The sequence below is a fragment of the Catharus ustulatus genome, chromosome 23, assembly GCF_009819885.2.
Source record: "Catharus ustulatus isolate bCatUst1 chromosome 23, bCatUst1.pri.v2, whole genome shotgun sequence".
In the NCBI taxonomy this organism is placed as follows: Eukaryota; Metazoa; Chordata; class Aves; order Passeriformes; family Turdidae; genus Catharus; species Catharus ustulatus.
The window spans coordinates 1,087,752-1,111,148 of record NC_046243.1 but is presented as its reverse complement, the minus strand read 5'-3'; the positions used below and the strand labels follow the sequence as shown (position 1 = coordinate 1,111,148).

Sequence of the window (23,397 nt, the reverse complement as noted above, 5' to 3'; positions counted from 1 at the left end):
CAAGGGGACACTCGGGGTGACCAGAGCCATTCCTGACCCCCTGGACAAGGGGACACTCGGGGTGACCAGAGCCATTCCTGACCCCCTGGACAAGGGGACACTCGGGGTGACCAGAGCCATTCCTGACCCCCTGGACAAGGGGACACTCGGGGTGACCAGAGCCATTCCTGACCCCCTGGACAAGGGGACACTCGGGGTGACCAGAGCCATTCCTGACCCCCTGGACAAGGGGACACTCGGGGTGACCAGAGCCATTCCTGACCCCCTGGACAAGGGGACACTCGGGGTGACCAGAGCCATTCCTGACCCCCTGGACAAGGGGACACTCGGGGCTGGACAGAGCCATTCCTGACCCCCTGGACAAGGGGACACTCGGGACTGGACAGAGCCCTCTGTGACCCCCTGGACAAGGGGACACTCGGGGCTGGCCGGAGCACCCCCTGACCCTCTGGACAAGGGGACACTCGAGGCTGGCCTGAGCCCCCCCAGGACGGGAACCCCCCCCCTTTGTGTCCCCAGGACAGCAAACACGGAACCGGGGCGGATTTTAGGGATTGGTTTCACTCAGGGCCGGGATTCCCGGCAGCTCCGGTTGCCCCGGGTGAGCCCGGCCCTGCCCGGGTAAATAATTAACCCGATATTAACCCAGAGCCTTGGCACCTCCGCAGAAATCCAGATTTATTTTTGTCCAAGCAGCTGGAGGAGGGGACGGGGTGAGGGTTGGGATCTCACGGCTCTGGGACAGGGCAGACACGATTTAAGTTAATTAAATAACAATGAATCGGGAATCGAGCACATTCCAGGATTCCAGGTAAAACGTGGAGAGAGAGAGAGAGGTGGCAGCGGCCGGACAGGGACAGGGACAGGGACAGCGACATCACGGGGGTCACAGCACCTCCTGCACAATCATTAACACGATTAATTAACCACCAGGAGATGCATTTGGGGACACTCCAAGGATGAGGGAAGCTCTGAACCCATTTCCCAGCACACGATTGCGGACAGGGACAGGGACAGGGACAGGGACAGGGACAGCGACAGGGGACAGGGACATCAAGGGGGTCACAGCACCTCCTGCACAATCATTAACACGATTAATTAACCCCCGCCAGCGCTCGCAGCCCGATTTGGGGACACACCGAGCTGAGGGCATCTCCCAGCACACGACAAGGGACAGGGCGGGGTGGCCGCGACACCGGGGACATTTCCGGGGACATTCCAGGGGACATTGTCAGGGTGAGAAGCGCTCGTAGACCCAGTCGCCGTGTCCCCGGTGGGTCATGGCCCCGAGCGGCTCCTCGCGGTCCCGCAGGCGCCGGAACACGATCCGGTCGTGCAGCCGGTTCGTTTGGCCCTGCCAGAACTCCAGCACCTCCGGCTCCACGATGTACGCGCCCCTGGGAGGGGCAGGGGGGGTCAGGGGGGTTTTTGGGGTTTTTTTGGGGGTTTTTTTGGGGGATCAGCTCACCAATAGTGCGGTCTGGGCACGGTCGTGTCTCGGTACCGCTCCTCCAGCTCCGCGTTTTTCTGTCTCAGGTACTGCGGGGTGGGGAAGGGAGAGTGAGGGGGGTCCCGAAGGATGATCCCAAAGGGAATGGGAATGGGAATGGGAATGGGAATGGGAGGGTGAGGGGGGTCCCAAAGGATGATCCCAAAGGGAATGGGAACGGGAATGGGAATGGGAATGGGAACGGGAATGGGAATGGGAGGGTGAGGGGGGTCCCGAAGGATGATCCCAAAGGGAATGGGAACGGGAATGGGAATGGGAGGGTGAGGGGGGTCCCGAAGGATGATCCCAAAGGGAATGGGAGGGTGAGCAGGGATTTCTAAAGGATGATCCCAAAGGGAATGGGAGGGTGAGCAGGGATTCCATCGATCCCAAAGGGAACGGGAACGGGGAGAGTGATTGGGAATTCCATCCCTCATCCCAAAGGGATCCCAAAGGGAATGGGAGGGTGAGAAGGGATTTCTAAAGGATGATCCCAAAGGGAATGGGGAGGGTGAGAGGGGATTCCATCACTGATCCCAAAGGGAATGGGAATGGGAGGGTGAGCAGGGATTCCCAAAAGCTGATCCCAAAGGGAATGGGGAGAGTGAGAGGGGATTCCAACCCTGATCCCAAAGGGAACAGGATGAGCAGGGATTCCCAAAACCTGATCTCAAAGGGAATGGGAACGGGGAGAGTGATTGGGGATTCCATCCCTCATCCCAAAGGGATCCCAAAGGGAATGGGAGGGTGAGGGGGGGTTCCTAAAAGTTTATCCCAAAGTGAATGGGGACGGGAGGGGGTTGCCAGAGGCTGATCCCAAAGGGAATGGGAGGGTGATCAGGGATTCCATCGATCCCAAAGGGAATGGGGAGAGTGATCAGGGATTTCTAAAGGATGATCCCAAAAGGAATAGGAATGGGGTGAGTGCTGATCCCAAAGGGAACAGGAGGATGAGCAGGGATTCCCAAAGACTGATCCCAAAGGGAACTGGAAAGGGGAGGGTGAAGGTGAGTTCCTAAAGGCTGATCCCAAAGGGAATGGGAACAGGAGGGGGGTTCCTAAAGGCTGATCCCAAAGGGAACAGGGAGGGTGAGGAGGGATTTCTAAAGGATGATCCCAAAGGGGAGGGCGGGCAGGGATTCCATGGATCCCAAAGAGAACAGGGAGCAGGGATTCCATCGATCCCAAAGGGAACAGGAATTCCATGGATCCCAAAGAGAACAGGGAGCAGGGATTCCATGGATATCAGAGGGAACAGGGAGCAGGGATTCCATGGATCCCAGAGTGAGCAGGAATTCCATGGATCCCAGAGGGAGCAGGGATTCCATGGATCCCAAAGGGAACAGGGAGCAGGGATTCCATGGATCCCAGAGGGAGCAGGGAGCAGGGATTCCATGGATCCCAGAGGGAACGGGGATTCCATCGATCCCAAAGGGAACAGAGAGCAGGGATTCCATGGATCCCAGAGGGAGCAGGGAGCAGGGATTCCATCGATCCCAGAGGGAACAGGGATTCCACGGATCCCAAAGGGAACAGGAATTCCATGGATCCCAAAGGGAACAGGGAGCAGGGATTCCATCGATCCCAAAGAGAACAGGGAGCAGGAATTCCATGGATCCCAGAGGGAACAGGAATTCCATGGATCCCAAAAGGAACAAGGACGGCGCTCGGGGTTTCCCCGGCCGCCCCGGGCCCCGCTCACCTCCCGGTCGGGGATGACGGAGCTCTGCCTGCTGGCCAGAGCCCCGATCTGGCTGCCCCTGGGGCGGGAGTGGAAATAGCGCTCGGACTCCTCCTCCGGCAGCCGCTTCACCGAGCCCTCGATGCGCACCTGGCCCGGGGCAGCCACAGCTCGGTGCCAGCCCCATTCCTTGCCTGTTCCACCCCAAAAATCGCCAGGATCGCACCGAACCGAACCCATTCCCTGCCTGTTCCACCCCAAAAATCACCAGGATCGCTCTGAACCCATTCCCTGCCTTTTCCATCCCAAAACTCACCAGGACCGAACCCATTCCCTGCCTGTTCCACCCCAAAAATCGCCAGGGCCGAACCCATTCCCTGCCTGTTCCACCCCAAAAATCACCAGGGCCGAACCCATTCCCTGCCTTTCCACCCCAAAAATCGCCAGGACCGAACCCATTCCCTGCCTGTTCCACCCCAAAAATCACCAGGGCCGAACCCATTCCCTGCCTGTTCCACCCCAAAAATCACCAGGATCGCTCTGAACCCATTCCCTGCCTGTTCCACCCCAAAAATCGCCAGGACCGAACCCATTCCCTGCCTGTTCCACTCCAAAAATCGCCAGGATCGCACCCAACCGAATCCATTCCCTACCTTTCCCACCCCAAAAATCACCAGGGCCGAACCCATTCCCTGCCTTTCCACCCCAAAAATCGCCAGGACCGAACCCATTCCCTGCCTGTTCCACCCCAAAAATCACCAGGATCACTCTGAACCCATTCCCTGCCTGTTCCACCCCAAAAATCACCAGGATCACTCTGAACCCATTCCCTGCCTGTTCCACCCCAAAAATCACCAGCACTGAACCCATTCCCTGCCTTTCCACCCCAAAAATCACCAGGACCGAACCCATTCCCTGCCTGTTCCACCCCAAAAATCACCAGGATCGCACCCATTCCCTGCCTTTTCCACCCCAAAATTTTCATCCCAGATTTTCCACCCCAAATCCCCCCCAAAATCGCGGGGACCCCTCCTCACCTGGCGGCAGAGCGGCTCCCAGTAGAAAACGAGGGAAGCGAAGGGGTTGGAATCCTGGAGGGAAGAGGAGGAGGGGGCTGTGGGCTCCGGGAATTCGGGATTTATCGCGATTTATCGGGATTTATCGGGAATTTATCGGGATTTAATCGGGATTTATCGGGAATTTATCGGGATTTATCGAGATCTGCCTCCAGCCCCCCTCCCCAGCTCCAGGAATTTGGGATTTATGGGGATTTATCAGGATTTATTTATTGGGATTTATCGGGAATTTATTGGGATTTATTGGGATCTGCCTCCAGCCCCCCCAGCTCCAGGAATTCGGGATTTATGGGGGTTTTCCCTCCAAGATCCAGGAATTTATCGGGATCTATTGGGATTTATCGGGATTTATTGGGATTTATCGGGATTTATTGGGATTTCCCTCCCTCCCTTCAGCTTCAGGAATTTGGGATTTATGGGGATTTTCCCTCCAAGATCCAGGAATTCGGGATTTATCGGGATTTGCCTCCAGCCCCCCTCAGCTCCAAGGGATCCACGATTTACCAGGATTTATCGGGAATTATTTATCGGGATTTATCGGGATTTATTGGGATTTCCCTCCCCTCCCCAGCTCCAGGAATTCGGGATTTATCGGGATTTATTCAGTGGGATTTATCGGGAATTTATCGGGATTTATTTATCGGGATTTATTTATCGGGAATTTATCGGGATTTATCGGGATTTGCCTCCAGCCCTCCCCAGCTCCAGGAATTCGGGATTTATCGGGATATATCGGGATTTATTTATCGGGATTGATTGTGATTGATCAGGATTGATTGTGATTGATCGTGACTGATCGGGATTGATCAGGATTGATCATGACTCATCAAGATTGACCGTGACTCATCAGGATTGATCGGAATTTCTCGCGATTGATCAGGATTGATCGCGATTGATCGTGACTGATCGGGATTGATCAGGATTCATTGTGATTGATCAGGATTGATTGGGATTGATCAGGATTGACTGTGATTGATCGTGACTGATCGGGATTGATCGGGATTGATCAGGATTGATCGGGATTGATCAGGATTGATGGGGATTGATCAGGATTGATCAGAATTGATTGGGACTGATCGGGATTTCTCAAGATTGATCGTGATTGATCGGGATTTCTCAGGATTGATTGCGATTGATCAGGATTGATTGGTATTGATCAGAATTGATCATGATTGATCAGAATTTCTCGGGATTGATTGCGATTGATCAGGATTGATCGGTATTGATCAGGATGGATTGTGATTGATCGTGACTGATCGTGATTTCTCAGGATTGATTGCGATTGATCAGGATTGATTGGTATTGATCAGAATTGATCGTGATTGATCATGACCGATCGGGATTTCTCAGGATTGATGGTGATTGATGATGATTGATTAGGGCTCCCCCAGCCCTCACCAGCTCCCGGCCCTTCCTGCTCTCGTAGTTGGTGAAGAAGCGGAACCCGTCCTGCCCGAAGCCCTTGAGCAGCACCATGCGGGCCGAGGGCCGCCCGTCCCTGCGGGGACACGGGTGAGGATGGGGACAATGCCACCCCTGTGTCACCCTGGTGTCACCCCCCTGTTACCCCAGTGTCACCCCTGTGTCACCTCCCGTCCCTGCGGGGACACGGGTGAGGACGGGGACAATGCCACCCCTGTGTCACCCTGGTGTCACCCCCGTCACCCCCTGCCACCCCCCTGTTACCCCAGTGTCACCCCCTGTGTCACCTCCCGTCCCTGCGGGGACACGGGTGAGGACGGGGACAATGCCACCCCTGTGTCACCCTGGTGTCACCCCCGTCACCCCCTGCCACCCCCCTGTTACCCCAGTGTCATCCCTTGTGTCACCTCCCGTCCCTGTGGGGACAGGGGTGAGGATGGGGACAATGCCACCCCTGTCACACCCTGCCACCCCTGTGTCATCCCCGGGTCACCTCCCGTCGCTGCAGGGACAGGGGTGAGGATGGGCACACAGCCACCCCTGTCACCCCATGTCACCCCCTGTCATCTCTGTGTCACCCCTGGGTCAGCTCCCGTCCCTGCGTGGGGACACTGCCACCCTTGCCACCCTTGTGTCACCCCAGTGTCACCCTCTGCCACCCCTGTGCCACTGCTGTGTCACCTCCCGTCCCTGTATGGGGACACGGGGTGAGGACAGGGCACACTGCCACCCCGCTGTCACCTCCGTGTCACCCTTGTATCCCCCCCATGTTCCCCCAGTGTCACTCCTGTGTCACCCCCATGTCACCTCCCGTGTCACCCTGGTGTCCCCCATGTCTCCCCGTGTCCCCGTGTCACCTGGTGCAGGTGGCCAGGCACATGGCGTTGACCTCTCCGATGCCCGGACACTCGAGCGCCTCCTGGAACCAGGCTCGGAACTGCTCGATGGGGTCAAGGGACACCAGGTGCCGCTCCTCGAACGCCTGGGGACACCGGGGACACCGGGGGGACATGGGGGGACACTGTCAGGGGGGATCTGGGGACACTGCGGGGGTGGCACCGTGCTCGAGGGCACGGGAGGGGCAGCAGGGGGGAGGTGGGGGGGGGTCCCCAAGCCTTGGGGACATTCTGGGGGTGGTCACCCTGGTCCCCGAGCTTTGGGGACATCCTGGGGGTGTCACCCTGATCCCCGAGCATTGGGGACATTCTGGGGGGGGGGTCACTCTGGTCCCAGAGCCTTGGGACATCCTGGGAATGTCACCCTGATCCCCGAGCTTTGGGGACATTCTGGGCGGGGTCCCTGAGCTTTGGGGACATCGTGGGGGGTCACCTTGGTTGGGGAGGGGTCCCCGAGCCTTGGGGACATCCTGGGGGTGTCACCCTGACCCCCGAGCCTTGGGGACATCCTGGCGGGGTCCCAGAGCCTTGGGGACATCCTGGGAATGTCACCCTGATCCCCGAGCCTTGGGGACATTCTGGGGGGATGTCACCCTGATCCCCGAGCCTTGGGGACATGCTGGGAGGGTCACCCTGGCTTGGGGGGGATCCCCGAGCCTTGGGGACATCCTGGGGGTGTCACCCTGGTCCCCGAGCCTTGGGGACATTCTTGGGGCGGTCCCAGAGCCTTGGGGACATCCTGGGGGTGTCACCCTGATCCCCGAGCCTTGGGGACACGCTGCGTGGGAGGTCACCCCGGCTGGGGGTGGCACCCACGAGGAAAGGGGAGGGTTCCCCAAGCCTTGGGGACACCCTGGGGACTCCCCCCGGTGCCAGGACCCCCCGGGTCCCCGCGGTCCCCCCGCCCCACCTCGGTGTCCCCCCGGTAGCTCTTGCGCAGCGCCCCCAACTCCATCGCGGCCCAGCGGAGCCCCCACCATGCCGGGGGCGGGGCCAAGCGCGGCCACGCCTCCTCCGCGCCAGCCAATAGGGAGCGGCGAAGCGCGCGCGCCTCTGGGAGAGCTGGGAGCTCATTGGAGGAGAGGGAAGGGGCGGGGCTAAAAGACCCGGAAGTGGAGTCGGGGTAGGAATGGGTGTGGGGGGGCTCTTAAAGGGGCAGCGACCTCGGTGGGGACAAGAAGGGGGGACAAAAAGGGACACGTGAATTTGGGGACAGTGGGAATGGGATAGGTGGGATGGGGAGGTGGTGACAAGGGGCTGGGACATGGTAGGACAGGGATTTGGGGACATTGGGATGGCGGGGATGGGACATTTGGGATGCTGTGACAAAGGACGGGGATTTGGGGACAGAGAAGGCAATGGGACATTTGGGATGCTGTGACAAGGGACAGGAATTTGGGGACAAACCCAGCAGCTCACAGCACAACCAGCACCAAATTTCCTGCAAATTTCCTGTTTTATTCCAAAAAAAACCCCCCCAAATTCCCTCAATTTTGGGCATTCCCACTTTTCCCACCCTGCTGCACCCACAACATTCCCAAAAAAAAAAAAAAAGAGAAAGAAAAAGAGCCTGGATTTGCCTCTGGTGACTAAATTTATTTAGCAAGGAAAAGCTCCCGGCTGCCTCCGGGTACAGCTCAGAAAACTGGGAACAGATCCATCACATAATCCAGGGAAAACAACTAAAAAATAAAGTGGATTTGTTTAATTTAAAAGCTCCAAAGCAATATAATCTATGATACAATGTACACTGTACACAAAGGGGGAGTTCACACACAGGGCAGGAAAAAAAAAATAAAAATAAAAGGGGGGATGAAGTCCCAAAATTCCAAACAAAAAAATAAAGAGAAAAAAGGGAAAATGCCGACGTTGCTCGGAAATAAAAATTGGGAGAGAGGAATTGGCCATGAGAGGGGGGAAAAAATTGAGTTTTGGGAGAGAAATCCAAGGGGATTAAATAGATTAAAAAAGCACTCATGATCCACAGGGTGGGGATCTGGGAGAGGGGGAGTGTAAGGCAACGATCTCCATAGAAAAAAAGGGATTTTTTCCAAAGGGGTTATATAGATATTTATAGCTATTTATAGACTTTAAATATAAAGTAAGGAATGTGCTGTGGAGCCTCTCCCGGGCTCCTGCCCCAAATTTGGGGGGCTCTGGGTCACCCCCCCTGAGGCTGTGGGGTCGCAGTGACCCCCCCTGCTCCTTTCTGGGGTGCTCTGCGCGTTTTTTGGGAACGGGGATTGTCCCCAAGGTCCCCTCCTGGGAGTGCTGGCCCGTGGATCCGGGGTTGGGATGGGTTTGGGGTGGCAGGGGTGGGTGTGGGGGTGCCAGCCCTACAAGTTCTTGGTGACCAGGTGGGTTTTGTAGTGCTTGGTCAGGTGGTCGGAGCGCATGAAGCGTTTCTGGCACTGCGCGCACTCGAAGCGTTTGTCACCTGTGGGGGGACAAGGAGGGGACACTCAGGGGGGCTGCCAGCTCAGGGGACAGCCCTCAAGGGGAGTGACAACACCAGGACATGTCCCCATCCCATTCCCAGGACAGCTCTGTCACCACAGAACCCCCCAAAATCCTCCAGTCCCTCAAATCCCCAAATAATTTATGGTGGTCCCAAATTATCCCAGTGGGTTTTGGGGTGTGACACCCCCAGGACATGTCCCCACCACCCCCTCATCCCCTTCCCAGGACACCTCTGTCACCAGAGACCCCCCCAAATTCCTCCAGTCCCTCCCAGTGTCTCAAACCCCAAAATAATTTATGGTGGTCCCCAAATTATCTCGGTGGCTTTGGGGTGTGACACCCTCAGGACATTGTCCCCACCACCCCCTCATCCCTGTTCCAGGACACCTCTGTCACCAGACACCCCCAGGACATGTCCCCATCCCTGTCCCAGGACACCTCTGTCACCACAGATCCCCCAAAATCTTCCAATCCCTCCCAATATCTTAAACCCCAAAATAATTTATGGTGGTCCAAGATCATCCCGGTGGTTTTTGGGATGTGACACCCCCAGGACATGTCCCCAACACCCCCTTATCCCATTCCCAGGACAGCTCTGTCACCAGACACTCCCAGGACATGTCCCCATCCCTGTCCCAGGACACCTGTCACCACAGATCCCCCAAAATCTTCCAATCCCTCCCAATATCTTAAACCCCAAAATAATTTATGGTGGTCCCAAATTATCCCTGTGGCTTTTGGGGTGGTGACACCCCCAGGAAATGTCCCCAACACCCCCTTATCCCATTCCCAGGACACCTCTGTCACCAGAGACTCCCCTAAAAATCCTCCAGTCTCTCCCAGTGTCTCAAACCCCAAAATAATTTATCCTGGGATATCCCAGAGCTATTTAGGGGATCTGCTCTGGGAATGGAGACACTCTGGGGACACCCCAGACCTGTTTAGGATTTGTGCCCTGGGAATGAGAGACATCCCAGGACATCTCAGGACACCCCAGACCTGTTTAGGATTTCTGCCCTAGCAATGAGGGACATCCCAGGACACCCCAGACCCATTTAGGATTTCTGCCCTGGCAATGAAGGATATCCCAGAACATCCCAGACCTGTTTAGGATTCCTGCCCTGGCAATGAGGGACATCCCAGGACACCCCAGACCCATTTAGGATTTCTGTCCTGGCAATGAGAACCCTCTGGCCCCATGCAGACCTGTGTGGGGGCTCTGCTCTGGCAATGGTGACACTCTGGGGCCATCCCAGACCTATCTAGGATTCCTGCCCTGGGAACAAGGGACATCTCAGGACACCCCAGACCCATTTAGGATTTCTGCCCTAGCAATGAGGGATATCCCAGAACACCCCAGACCCATTTAGGATTCCTGCCCTGACAATGAAGGACATCCCAGAACACCCCAGACCCATTTAGCATTCCTGCCCTGGGAACAGTGACCCCCTGCCCCCACAGACCTGTGTGGGGGCTCTGCCCTGGCAATGAAGGATATCCCAGGACACCCCAGACCCATTTAGGATTCCCACCCTGGCAGTGGTGACCCCTCTGCCCCCCCAGACCTGTGTGTGTGCGCGCGTGCCGCTGCAGCTCGTCGGAGCGCGTGAAGCGCTTGCCGCAGAACACCCAGTTGCACACGAAGGGCCTCTCGCCCGTGTGCAGCCGCACGTGCGCCCGCAGCAGCGACGTCTTGCGGAACGTCCGCCCGCACTCGGGGATGTGGCAGATGTGCTTCTTCTTGCTGCCATCGCCAGGCCTGGGGAGACAGGACAAGGGTGAGGGGGGAACCTGGGAGAGGATCTGGGGGATGAGGGGTCAGGATCCAGAGGGTGAGGGGTCAGGATCCAGGGCGATGAGGGGTCAGGATTCAGGGGGATGAGGGGTCAGGATCTGAAGGGATGAGGGGTCAGGATCCAGGGGGATGGGGGGTCAGGATCCAGGGGGGTGAGGGGTCAGGATCCAGAGGGATGAGGGGTCAGGATCTGAAGGGATGAGGGGTCAGGATCCAGGGGGATGGGGGGGTCAGGATCCAGAGGGATGAGGGGTCAGGATCTGAAGGGATGAGGGGTCAGGATCCAGGGGGTGAGGGGTCAGGATCCAGGGTGATGAGGGGTCAGGATCCAGGGGGGTGAGGGGTCAGGATCTGAGGGGATGAGGGGTCAGGATCCAAAGGGATGAGGGGTCAGGATCCTGGGGGGTGAGGGGTCAGGATCCAGGGGGGTGAGGGGTCAGGATCCAGGGGGGTGAGGGGTCAGGATCCAGGGGGATGAGGGGTCAGGATCCAGAGGGATGAGGGGTCAGGATCCAGAGGGATGAGGGGTCAGGATCTGAAGGGATGAGGGGTCAGGATCCAAAGGGATGAGGGGTCAGGATCCTGGGGGATGAGGGGTCAGGATCCAGGGGGATGAGGGGGAACTCAGGAGAGGATCCAGAGGAATGAGGGGTCAGCCTGGGACAGGATCCAGAGGGATGAGGGGTCAGCCTGGGAGAGGAAAGAGGATCCAGAGGGATGAGGGGTTAACTCAAGAGAGGATCCAGAGGGATTAGGGATCAGCCCAGGACAGAGGATGCAGAGGGATGAGAGGCTAGTATAGGAGAGGAAAGAGGATCCAGAGGGATAAGGGGTCAGGATCCAGAGAGATGAGGGGTCAGCCTGGAAAAGGATCCAGAGGGATGAGCCGCTCCAGGAGAGGCAGATCCCAGCAGGATTAGGGGTGAGGTTATTCCAGGAGAGGCAGATCCAAGCAGGATTAGGGGTTAGGTTACTCCAGGAGAGGTGGATCCAGAGGGATTAGGGGTTAGGTTATTCCAGGAGAGGCAAATCCAAGCAGGATTAGGGGTTAGGTTATTCCAGGAGAGGCAGATCCCAGCAGGATTAGGGGTTAGGCTACTCCAGGAGAGGTGGATCCAGAGGGATTAGGGGTTAGGTTATTCCAGGAGAGGAGGATCCAAGCAGGATTAGGGGTTAGGTTATTCCAGCAGAGGTAGCTCCAAGCAGGATTAGGAGTTATGTTGTTCCAGGAGAGGAGGATCCAAGCAGGATTAGGGGTTATGTTATTCCAGGAGAGGCAGCTCCAAGCAGGAGGAGCCCTTCCCACCCCCTGCACTGACCTCTTGTCACCATCCTTGCAGTTGGGGCAGGTGCAGGCCATCCTCCTCCTCTTCTCCCCAGGCTGCACGTCCCCGGCCAGCGCCTGCTCCATCTGCAGCTGGATCTGGGTGGGGCTCAGCCCGCTGATGGTCACGTTGTTGCCGGACACGTTCTGCACCGTCAGCTGCTGCTGGCCTGGGGAGGGAAAAGCGGGCAGTCAGATCCATCCACGCTCCTCCCACCAGCCCCTCTGGAGCAGGGAATATCCCAAATTTATCTGCATGCAGCACAGCCCCCTTTTTGCCACTGCTGCTCCCGGTAAAGTCCCTTTTTTCTGAATATACTGTGCGGTTTTTCAAAGTTTTCAAAAGTTTTGTTTTGGTTTTTTTTTTTTTATTTTTCGACCCTTTTTAGCGGGGCGGGGAAAAAAAGATGATCTCAAAGAGGAAACAAAAAAGAAACTTTGAAAAAACGTGCAATATATTGAGCAAAAAAAACGGGACTTACCCCGCAGCCTAAGGGCCGCTCCAGGCTCGGGCGTCCCTGGCAGCCGCGACAGGGGCTGGAAAGAAGAAGATGGGGTCAGCATCAGCAAGCAGGGCTGGGATTGGGATTGGGATGAGGATTAGGATTGGGATGGCTGCTCCCAGTGCAGCAGGAGGAGGAGGAGGAGGAGGAGGAAGGACAGGTGGGGTTTGGCAGCAAGAGGAGCAGAGGCAGCGGGGAGGGAGCGCAGGCAGAGCACGCCAAGCCGAGGGGTGGGAGGAGGAGGAGGGTGGGAATGTCCTGGCTGAGCCCTGGCTCAGCTCATCACACCCTCACCAGGTTAAGTAGAATCTCTGATTAAATCCCTCCCTCCATTTAAAAACAGAAAAATAAAAATTAAAAAATGTAATCCCAGGAGAACCGCGCTGGGCTGGGATTTGTGGATTTGTGCTGATGCCTGGAAAAGGAGGAGCAGATTCCAAACCACGGCAGGCAGCAGGTCAGGAAGGAAATAAAACTCCCCACAAAGCCTTGGGAAGGGTTTGTCCCCCGTGGAATGGGGACAGGAAGGTGACATTCCTGGGATCTGGCCGTGTCTGGCTGGGTTTGGAGATCCCCGAGTCAGGGGTTCGCTCCCTGGAATGGTGATCCCAGGAGATGGAAAAATGGAGCTGAGTGTCAGGGTTTGGGAATTTGGGAGAGTTCCTCGTTCCCTGGGATGCAGGAGATGTTCCAGGAGCTGGAAAAATGGAGCTGAGTGTGTGAGGGTTTGGGAATTTGGGAGAGTTCCTCGTTCCCTGGGATGCAGGAGATGTTCCAGGAGCTGGAAAAATGGAGCTGTGTGTGTGAGGGTTTGGGAATTTGGGAGAGTTCCTCGTTCCCTGGGGATGCAGGAGATGTTCCAGCCCTGGATGGGATCTGGAATGGGATCCAGGGGAGATTTAAGGACATCCCATCCTTGGGAATCTCCAGGATCTGCCCACTGTCCCTCCTCAGGAGCACAAGGGACCTGATTTAATCTGATTTAACATAATTTAGGAATTTCCCATCCTCAGGGAGCTCAAGGAGCTGCTCACTTTCCCCATCCTCCTTCAGGAGCACGAGGGATCTGATCTGAATTGATCTGATCTGATTTAATCTGATCCAGGGACATCCCTCAGAAGCACAGGGGATCTGATTTAATCTGATTTAAGGACATCCTATCCTTAGGAAGCTCAAGATGCTGCTCACTGTCCCTGTCCCTCCTTCTGGAGCACAAGGGATTTGATTTAATCTGATTTAATCTGATTTAGGGACATCCATTCCTTGGGAATCTCCAGGATCTGCCCAGTGTCCCTCCTCAGGAGCACGAGGGACCTGATTTAACCTGATTTAGGAATTTCCCATCCTTGGGAATCTCCAGGATCTGCCCAGTGTCCCTCCTCAGGAGCACGAGGGACCTGATTTAACCTGATTTAATCTGATATAACCTGATTTAGGAATTTCCCATCCTTGGGAATCTCTGGGATCCACCCACTGTCCCTCGTCAGGAACACAAGGAATCTGATTTAACCTCATTTAACCTGATTTAGGAATTTCCCATCCTTGGGAATCTCCAGGATCTGTCCACTGTTCCCCCTCAGAAGCACAAGCGATCTGATTTAACCTGATTTAATCTCATTTAACCTGATTTAGGAATTTCCCATCCTCAGGAAGCTCAAAGATCTGCCCACTGTCCGCCCTCAGGGGCATGAGGGATCTGATTTAATCTGATTTAACCTGATTTAGGAATTCTCCATCCTTGGGAATCTCCAGGATCCAACCACTGTCCCCCCTCAGGAGCACGAGGGACCTGATTTAACCTGATTTAACCTGATTTAGGAATTTCCCCTCCTCAAGAAGCTCATGGAGCTGCCCACTGTCCCTCCTCAGGAGAAGGAGGGATCTGATTTAATCTGATTTAATCTGATTTAGGGACATCTCATCCTCAGGAATCTCAAAGATCCATCCACTGTCCCCCCTCAGGGGCACAAGGGACCTGATTTAATCTGATTTAGGGACATCCCATCCTTGGGAATCTCCAGGATCTGCCCAGTGTCCCTCCTCAGGAGTACAAGGGACCTGATTTAACCTGATTTAACCTGATTTAATCTGATTTAGGAATTTCCTCTCCTCAAGAAGCTCAAGGATCTGCCCAGTGTCCCCCCTCAGGAGCAAAAGGGACCTGATTTAACCTGATTTAGGAATTTCCCATCCTCAGGAATCTCCAGGATCCACCCACTGTCCCTCCTCAGGAGCACAAGGGATCTGATTTAACCTGATTTAACCTGATTTAGGAATTCCCCATCATCAGGAATCTCAAAGATCTGTTCACTATCCCTCCTCAGGAGCATGAGAGATCTGATTTAACCTGATTTAACCTGATTTAGCAATTTCCCATCCTTAGGAATTTCCAGGATCCATCCACTGTCCCTCCTCAGGAGCATGAGGGATCGGATTTAATCTGATTTAATCTGATATAACCTGATTTAATCTGATTTAGGGACATCCCATCCTCAGGAATCTCAAAGATCCACCCACTGTCCCCCCTCAGGAGCACAAGGGACCTGATTTAATCTGATTTAGGAATTTCCCATCCTTGGGAATCTCCAGGATCTGCCCTGTGTCCCTCCTCAGGAACATGAGGGACCTGATTTAACCTGATTTAACCTGATTTAATCTGATTTAGGAATTTCCCCTCCTCAAGAAGCTCAAGGATCTGCCCAGTGTCCCTCCTAAGGAGCACGAGGGACCTGATTTAACCTGATTTAGGAATTTCCCATCCTCAGGAATCTCCAGGATCTGCCCACTGTCCCTCCTCAGGGGCACAAGGGATCTAATTTAACCTCATTTAGGAAATCCCCATCATCAGGAAGCTCAAAGATCCATTCACTGTCCCTCCTCAGGAGCATGAGGGATCTGATTTAACCTCATTTAATCTGATTTAGGAATTCCCCATCATCAGGAATCTCCAGGATCTGCCCACTGTCCCTCCTCAGGAGCATGAGGGACCTGATTTAATCTGATTTAATCTGATTTGTGACATCCCATCCTTGGGAATCTCCAGGATCTGCCCACTGTCCCTCCTCAGGAGCACAAGGGACCTGTTTTAACCTGATGCAACCTCATTTAACCTGATTTAATCTGATTTAGGAATTCCCCATCATCAGGAATCTCAAAGATCCGTTCACTATCCCTCCTCAGGAGCATGAGGGATCTGATTTAACCCGATTTAACCTGATTTAACCTGATTTAACCTGATTTAACCTGATTTAGGACCTCCCCATCCTCAGCAATCCCCCCTCCCACCAGCTGCCACCCACCTCCGCTGTTGGTGATGGTGACAGGCACCCCCTGCACCTGCACCCCGTTGATGTTGATGGTCTGCATGGCCTGTGCAGCTGCTGCCAGCTGTGCAGCGTTGAGGCTCAGGATGCCCCCGGCCGGGGCGATCTTGGGCAGCGGCCGCTCCTTGCGCGGGGCCGGTTTGCGCGCGGGGCCGGCCGCGGGCCCGGGGCTGCCGCACGATGTCCCCGAGGAGGGAGGCTGCTCCTGCAGCAGCACGGTCTGCAGCTCCCCAGAAGGGCTCTTGAAGTAGATCTGGAAGGGAGGAATGAGAAATGGATGGGATTTGGGTGGGATTTTAATTGTGGGTTTGATTTTGGTTTAAGTTCTGTTGGGTTTTGGAGAGTTCCAAGGCGCAGCTTGTGTGGGAAATGAATCCCAGCCCCTCAGTGGGAAGTGCAGTAATTTCATGAGTATAAGCTGCACTTCTGGGTGCCAACAACTTTTCATTCTTTGTTCATATATAAATTGCACCTGATTATAAGCCACATGTTACAATACAGAGTGTGATAAAAAGATCTATCATTATCTGTTGAGGGTGGGGCAGTGATCCTGATCTCTGTGGGAGATATTCTGCTAATGGGCATCCATTGAAACCAGGCAGGGCAGTGTTCTTTATCTCATGGGATATCTCCTGTTCATGGCCATGGTTTATAAACCAGGCAGGGCAGTGTTCTTTATCTCCATGGGATATCTCCTGTTCATGGCCATGGTTTATAAACCAGGCAGGGCAGTGTTCTTTATCTCATGGGATATCTCCTGTTCATGGCCATGTTTATAAACCAGGCAGGGCAGTGTTCTTTATCTCATGGGATATCTCCTGTTCATGGCCATGGTTTATAAACCAGGCAGGGCATTGTTCTTTATCTCATGGGATATCTCCTGTTCATGGCCATGGTTTATAAACCAGGCAGGGCATTGTTCTTTATCTTTTCACAACCCATCCTTCCTCCAGCCAGTCATTTTCTGCTCATGGCCATTGAGTCCCACTGTGGCACTGATAAAATTACTGCATCCCATTGGGAGTTGCTCCAGCCAGGGGGAAGAGCCCAACATTTCTTACCAAGATAAAAACAGAGGGTTTGGGACACTAAGGGAGCCCCTTTCTCCACTGGATTCTAGAGCAACACTAAACCAAGCTGGGAATGTCCCACAAAACCTTCCAGCTCCTAAACCCCGAGTTAGGACCAGAGCAATGCCTAAATCAAGCTGGGAATAGCTCACAAAACCCTCCAGCTCCTAAACCCTGGGTAAGGATCAGAGCAATGCCTAAACCAAGCTGGGAATGTCCCATAGAACCCTGGATTAGAATCAGTATGAATCCACTCAGCAATGTCTAAACCAAGCTTAGAATGTCCCACAAAACCCTGGGTTAGGATCAGAGTGAATCCACTCAGCAAAGCCTAAACCAAGCTGGGAATAACCCACAAAACCTTCCAGCTCCTAAATCCTGGGTTAGGATCAGAGCAATGCCTAAATCAAACTGGGAATGTCCCACAAAACCCTCCAGCTCCTAAACTCAAGTTGAGGATCAGAGTGAATCCATTCAGCAAAGCCTAAACCAAGCTGGGAATGTCCCACAAAATCCTGGGTGAGGATCAGAGTGAATCCACTCAGCAATGCCTAAATCAAATTGGGAATAACCCACAAAACCCTGGGTTAGGATCACAACAATGCCTAAATCAAACTGGGAATGTCCCACAAAACCCTCCAGCTCCTAAACCCCGGGTGAGGATCAGAGCTGGGGGGCACAAGGAGGAGATTCCAGGGGGCTGTACCTGGGTGGGAGTGGGCTCTGCCGCCTGGATCTGGAAGTTCTGCGAGGATTTCTGCGGCACGGTGGGCAGCGTGGCCGAGGCCGCCTGCACCACGCGCAGCGCCTGCTGCGGGATCTGCACCACCTGCGACTCCTGCTTGGGCTGCACCACCTGCACCTGCTGCACCACTGCTGGCTGCCCTGAGGCAGGGCTCTGCACGATCAGCAGGTTGTTCCCAGCCTGGATGATGTTCTCTGCTGTCGTTTCGATCAGCACCGTCTCCACCTGCTCCGCCACGGCCACGGCGGCCGGCTGGGCGGGGGACATTGCCTTTTTCCGAGGTTTTTTACCCGGTTTGGAGGGGCTGTCCGTGACCAGCTGGCCCTGCCCACTTCCCTCAGGGCTCACCAGGTTGTTGACTGGCAGGGTTAAGGTGACGTTGCCACCCCCGGGCAGTTTGACCACGCCGCTCGCCGTTCCCGCTTTCTGCGCCGGCGCCGGTTTGATGGGCACGGGTTTGTGTGAGGATGAGGAGGATGGAGTGAGGATGGCCTGGTTGGTGCCTGGGATGATCTGGATCTGGTTGGGCTGCACCTGGATGGTCTGAGCCGTGCCAGGCTGCAGCTGTGGCACCGCCTGGTACTGGATGTTGGAGGAGGAAGAGGAGGACGACGAAGACGAGGAGCGCGAGCCTTTGTTGAGCACGGCCGGGTTCTGGATGGCAAAAACCAGCTGGCCCCCGGGGTAGGAGGTGCCCACTTGGGATCCCTGGATCTGGAAGAGGTTCCCCTTGGAGGACAGGATGCCAATGCTGTTCTTGGCCGAGCCCAGGGGCAGCGGGGCGGGTTTGATGGGCACCAGTTTGCGAGGGGTGGGCTGGGGAGGCGCCGGCGGCGTCACGGCGGCTTCCACGGCGGGGGGACCGATCTTGCTACATGTGGCTGCCAGCAGGGCCAGGGGAGAGGGCTGGGAGTCCTGGGGAGAGAGGGCAGCAATGGAGACCCCATCCTGGGCTGGAAAACCTGCCCTGGATCCCATCCTGGGCTGGAAAACCTACCCTGGACCCCATCCCAGGGCTGGAACATCTCCCCTGGATCCCATCCCAGGGCTGGAACATCTCCCCTGGATCCCATCCCAGATCCCATCCTGGGCTGGAACATCTCCCCTGGATCCCATTCCAGATCCCATCCTGGGCTGGAACATCTCCCCTGGATCCCATTCCAGATCCCATTCTGGGCTGGAACATCTCCCCTGGATCCCATCCTGGGCTGGGACATCTCCCCTGGATCCCATCCCAGGGCTGGAACATCTCCTTTAGATCCCATTCCAGATCCCCATCCCAGGGCTGGAACATCTCATTTGGATCCATGGCACAAAGACCCCACATCTTCCCATTCCCAGCCCAAAATCTTCTCAGTTCCACCCAAAAATCTTCCTGTTTCCAGCCCCAAATCACCCAATTCCCAGCCCACACCATCTCCCTGCTGCCTGTTTTTCCAACCTTGGGGATGAAAAGGAATTCAGGGAAAGATTCCTGGTTTTGAACAGTTTCTTTTTAAAGGGTTTAAGCCCATCCAGTCCTTCCTTACACACTCCCAGGTGACTGCACCACCTTTTTGGGCAGCCCATTCCAATTCCTAATTTTTCTGTGAAGGGAATTCCTCCAAATTATCTTTCAGCAGCTCATCCCAATTCCTAATTTTTCTATGATGAATTCCTCCACCTCATATTTCAGCAGCTCATCCCAATTTTTCTGTGAAGGAATTCCCCTACCTCATCTTTTAGCAACCCATCCCAGTTCCAATTTTTTCTATGAAGGAAATTCCTCCACCTCATCTTTTAGCAGCTCATCCTAATTTTTCCGTGAAGGAATTCCCCCCAATTCCTAATTTTTCTGTGAAGGAAATTCCTCCAAATCACCTTTTTAGCAGCCCATCCCAATTCCCAATTTTTCTGTGAAGGAATTCCTTCATCTCATATTTTAGCAGTGGTGCCACCACCTTTTAAATCCCATCCTCATGTCCTTAAAACCCATGGACACCCTAAAAACCTCCTGGAATTTCCTGAGGATCAGGATTGGGAATGATCCCCTCCCCAGAGTGCTTCCAGGAGCTGTGTCCTGCTCTCCTGAATCCCAAAAAATAATCCCAGGACTGACCTGGGCAGCGGAGGCGGCGGCGGGCTGCAGGTATTCGCTGGGGCTGACGGCAGCAGTGGCAGCCATGCTGTCCTCCAGCTGTGGGGACACAAAATTTCAGGAGTTTAGGATTTTTTTAGGATTTTAGGATTTTTTTAGGATTTTTTTTTCGGATTTTTTCGGGTTTTTTTAGGATTTTTTTGAAGATTTCAGGGATTTTTAGGATTTTTTTAGGATTTTTTTCGGATTTTTTCAGGGGTTTTTTAGGATTTTTTTTTAAGATTTTAGGGGTTTTAGAATTTTTTTAGGATTTTAGGATTTCCAGCAGAATTCTGGATTTCCAATGGGATTCCTGGATTTCCAACAGAATTCCTGGACTTCCAACAAGATTCCTGGATTTCCAGTGGAATTCCTGGATTTTCAACAGAATTCCTGGATTTCCAGTGGAATTCCTGGATTGCCAATGGGATTCCTGGATGAAATTTGGGAACTGTTCCAAATCCCATCAGGAAATTTGAGAACAATCCCAAATCCCATGACAGAAATTTGGGAACTGTCCCGAATCCCATCGGGAAATTTGGGAATCATCTCGAATTTCACCGTGGAAATTTGGGAATTGTCCCAAATCCCACTAGGAAATTAATTCCATCATGAAATTTGGGAACAGTCCCAAATCCCACCAGGGAAAATTGGGAAGCAGCTCAAATCTCATGACAGAAATTTGGGAACTGTCCCAAATCCCATCAGGAAATTTGGGAACCATCCCAAATCTCATGACAGAAATTTGGGAACCATCCCAAATCCCATCAGGGAATGAATCCCATCAGGAAATTTGGGAACAATCCCAAATCCCATGAGGGAAATTTGGGAACCATCCCGAACCCCATTGGGAAATGAATTCCATCATGAAATCTGGGAACTGTCCCAAATCCCACTGAGAAATTTGGGAATTATCTTGAATTTCACCACGGAAATTTGGGAATCGTCCCAAATGTCACTGGGAAATGAATCCCATCACGAAATTTGGGAACAATCCCAAATCCCATGAAGCAAATTTGGGAACCATCCCAAATCCCATGAAGGAAATTTGGGAATCAACCCAAATATCATGAGGGAAATTTGGACACTGTCCCGAATTCCATCGGGAATGAATCCCATGAGGGAAATTTGGGAACAATCCCAAATCCCATGAGGGAAATTTGGGAACCATCTCAAACCCCATGAGGGAAATTCGGGAACCATCCCGAACCCCATGAGGGAAATTCGGGAACCATCCCGAACCCCATGAGGGAAACGAACCCCCCAACCCCACGAACCCTTCAGAGCGAACCAACCCCAACCCCAAAGGGAACCATCCCGACCCTTCCCCAAATTCCCCAAAATTCCTGCCCCAAATCCCCTCCCCTCAAAACTCCCTAAACCCGGGGCGGCTCCACACAAACCCCGCCGTGTGGGGGAACCCCGGGCCCGCCCTGACCCCGGGACCCCCGCAGTGACCCCGGGACCCCCGCGGGCCCCCCGGCCTCACAGCCCGGCCGCTCCCGGGGGAGGCGGGTCCGAAAGGCCGGGCCCGCCCCCGACCGGGCCCCGCTGCCGGAAGCGCCGCCCGCCCGCCGGGCGCTGTGGGAGGGCGGCTGGAGGAGGCCGCAGGTCGCTCCCCGCCCCGCCGGCCCCGGAGCGGCCGCGCCCCGGCCTCGCTCCCCCCTCACTGACCGGCCGGGGGCGGCGGCGGCTCCGACCCGCTCACGGCGCCATCTTCCTCCGCCGGGCACCGCCCTGTTGCGCCCGCCCCCTGAGGGAGTTTCGACCAATCGCGGCTCGGTTTCTCAGAGAACTGGCCAATGGGTGGAGAGATGGTGGAGCGGAGGCCAATCAGCGGTGGGGAGAGGGTTGATGGGCAGCTGAGGCGAGCAGTAAGGTTGGTGATGGAGGGACAGTTCCGCCAATGAGCGTGGAGCTCCGGAGTGACGGACGGCAGAGGAAAGCCAATAGAAGGGCAGAACTTTGATTGACAGCGCAGACAGCCAATGGGCGAAAGCCCAGGCAGTGTCCATCCGTTGTTTGATTGACAGGCCATCAAGGGGGCGTACCCCAGTGGGCGGACTCCGTACAAAATGCTGCTTCTGATTGGCCACAGCATTTTGATTGACAGATCGATCAAGCAATGGGAGGGGAGATGTGGACGAGCTGCGCTTGTGATTGGCGGAGAGGCGTTGAAGCCGGATGACGTCAGCGGGGTCCCCCAGGCGCGCGGGGAGTCCCGGGGATCCCCCGCGCCCCTCACCCGTCAAAGCCCCCTCGGGGCTCCCCGGCGTGGCCACCATGGGGGATTCGGGGTGGCCCGGGGGTCACGGCGCTCCTGAGGGACCCCAACCCCTCCGGAGGGGGGGCACAGCGGGGTTTGGGGTGTCCCGTCCCCTGCAGAACTCGGGGTGCCCCATCTCCCCTCAGAGGGTTTGGGGTCCCCAGCCCAGTCCCCTTGCAGAGTTTTGGGGGTTCAAGGTGTGGAGAGTTTTGGGGTGTTCAAGCTGCCAGAAGGGATGGGGGGTCCCCAATTCCCTTTGCAGAAGTTCGGGGGTTCAGGATGTTTGGGAGAAGTTTGGGGGGTTCTGGACGCTCGGAGGTTTTTGGGGTCCCCAACCCTCCTGAACAGATTTTGGGGGTACCCAAAGGCGGTACCACTCCCCAAAAAATCTGTGTGCCCAGGAGGGGGATGCTCAATGTGCTAGAGGGGCTCAGGGGATCCCCATCACCCCATCCCCACCTTGGGGTGCCCCATAGCCACATCCCCACTTTGGGGCGTCCCATAACCCCATCACCCCATCCCTATTTTGGGGTGTCCCCCATCACCCCATCCCCACCTTGGTGTCCCCATTACCCCATCACCCCATCTCCACCTTGGGGTCCCCTCCATCACCTCATCCCCACCTTGGGGGTCCCCTCACCCCATCCCCACATTGGGGTCTTACATCACCCCATTCCCACTTTGGGGTGTCCCATAACCCCATCCCCACTTTGGGGTGCCCCCATCCCCCCATCCCCCCATCACCCCATCCCCACTTTGGGGTGCCCCCCACCCCTCCATCCCCACCTTGGGATCCCCTCCATCACCCCATCCCCACTTTAGGGTGCTCCCCAAAATTCCATCCCCACCTTGGGGTCCCCCCCTACACCCCATCCCCACCTTGGGGTGCCCCCCAAAATTCCATCCCCATTTTAGGGTGCCCCATAACCCCATCCTCACCTTGGGATCCCCTCCATCACCCCATGGGGTGCCCCCCACCCCTCCATCACCCCATCCCGACCTTGGGGTCCCCCATCACCCCATCCTCATTTTGGGGTGCCCCCCACACTCCATCCCCACCTTGGGGTGCCCCCCACCCCTCCATCACTTCATCCCCACTTTGGGGTCCCCTCCATCTCCTTATCCCCACCTTGGGGTGCCCCCATCCCCATTTTAGGGTGCCCCCCCCACCCCATCCCCACCTCGGGGTGCCCCCATCCCTATTTTGGGGTGCCCCCATCCCTATTTTGGG

At 55.4% G+C, this 23,397-nt stretch overlaps 2 protein-coding genes across 3 annotated transcripts; both read right to left on the bottom strand.

Moving 5' to 3' along the window:
- Positions 1 to 661: 661 nt before the first annotated feature.
- PNPO (pyridoxamine 5'-phosphate oxidase) lies at positions 662 to 7,581 on the bottom strand. The gene is made up of 7 exons (XM_033079277.2): positions 7,475 to 7,581; positions 6,526 to 6,650; positions 5,645 to 5,744; positions 4,208 to 4,261; positions 3,192 to 3,320; positions 1,469 to 1,539; positions 662 to 1,397 (listed from the first exon to the last, which is right to left on the bottom strand). The coding sequence occupies exons 1-7, from the start codon at positions 7,517 to 7,519 to the stop codon at positions 1,232 to 1,234; spliced, it is 690 nt and encodes a 229-aa protein (XP_032935168.1). The 5' UTR covers positions 7,520 to 7,581; the 3' UTR covers positions 662 to 1,231.
- Positions 7,582 to 8,139: 558 nt separating this feature from the next.
- Positions 8,140 to 21,640, bottom strand: SP2 (Sp2 transcription factor). 2 transcript variants are annotated; one of them, XM_033079231.1, is made up of 7 exons: positions 21,575 to 21,640; positions 19,883 to 19,960; positions 17,746 to 18,699; positions 15,946 to 16,222; positions 12,139 to 12,313; positions 10,590 to 10,783; positions 8,140 to 9,001 (listed from the first exon to the last, which is right to left on the bottom strand). In XM_033079231.1, exons 2-7 carry the CDS (start codon positions 19,946 to 19,948, stop codon positions 8,901 to 8,903), a joined length of 1,767 nt encoding a protein of 588 aa, XP_032935122.1. In that variant the 5' UTR covers positions 19,949 to 19,960; positions 21,575 to 21,640; the 3' UTR covers positions 8,140 to 8,900. The 2 variants fall into 2 exon arrangements, with proteins under 2 accessions (XP_032935122.1, XP_032935123.1); XM_033079232.1 differs by lacking the exon at positions 21,575 to 21,640 and adding an exon at positions 21,304 to 21,330.
- Between the last annotated feature and the right edge of the window lie 1,757 nt (positions 21,641 to 23,397).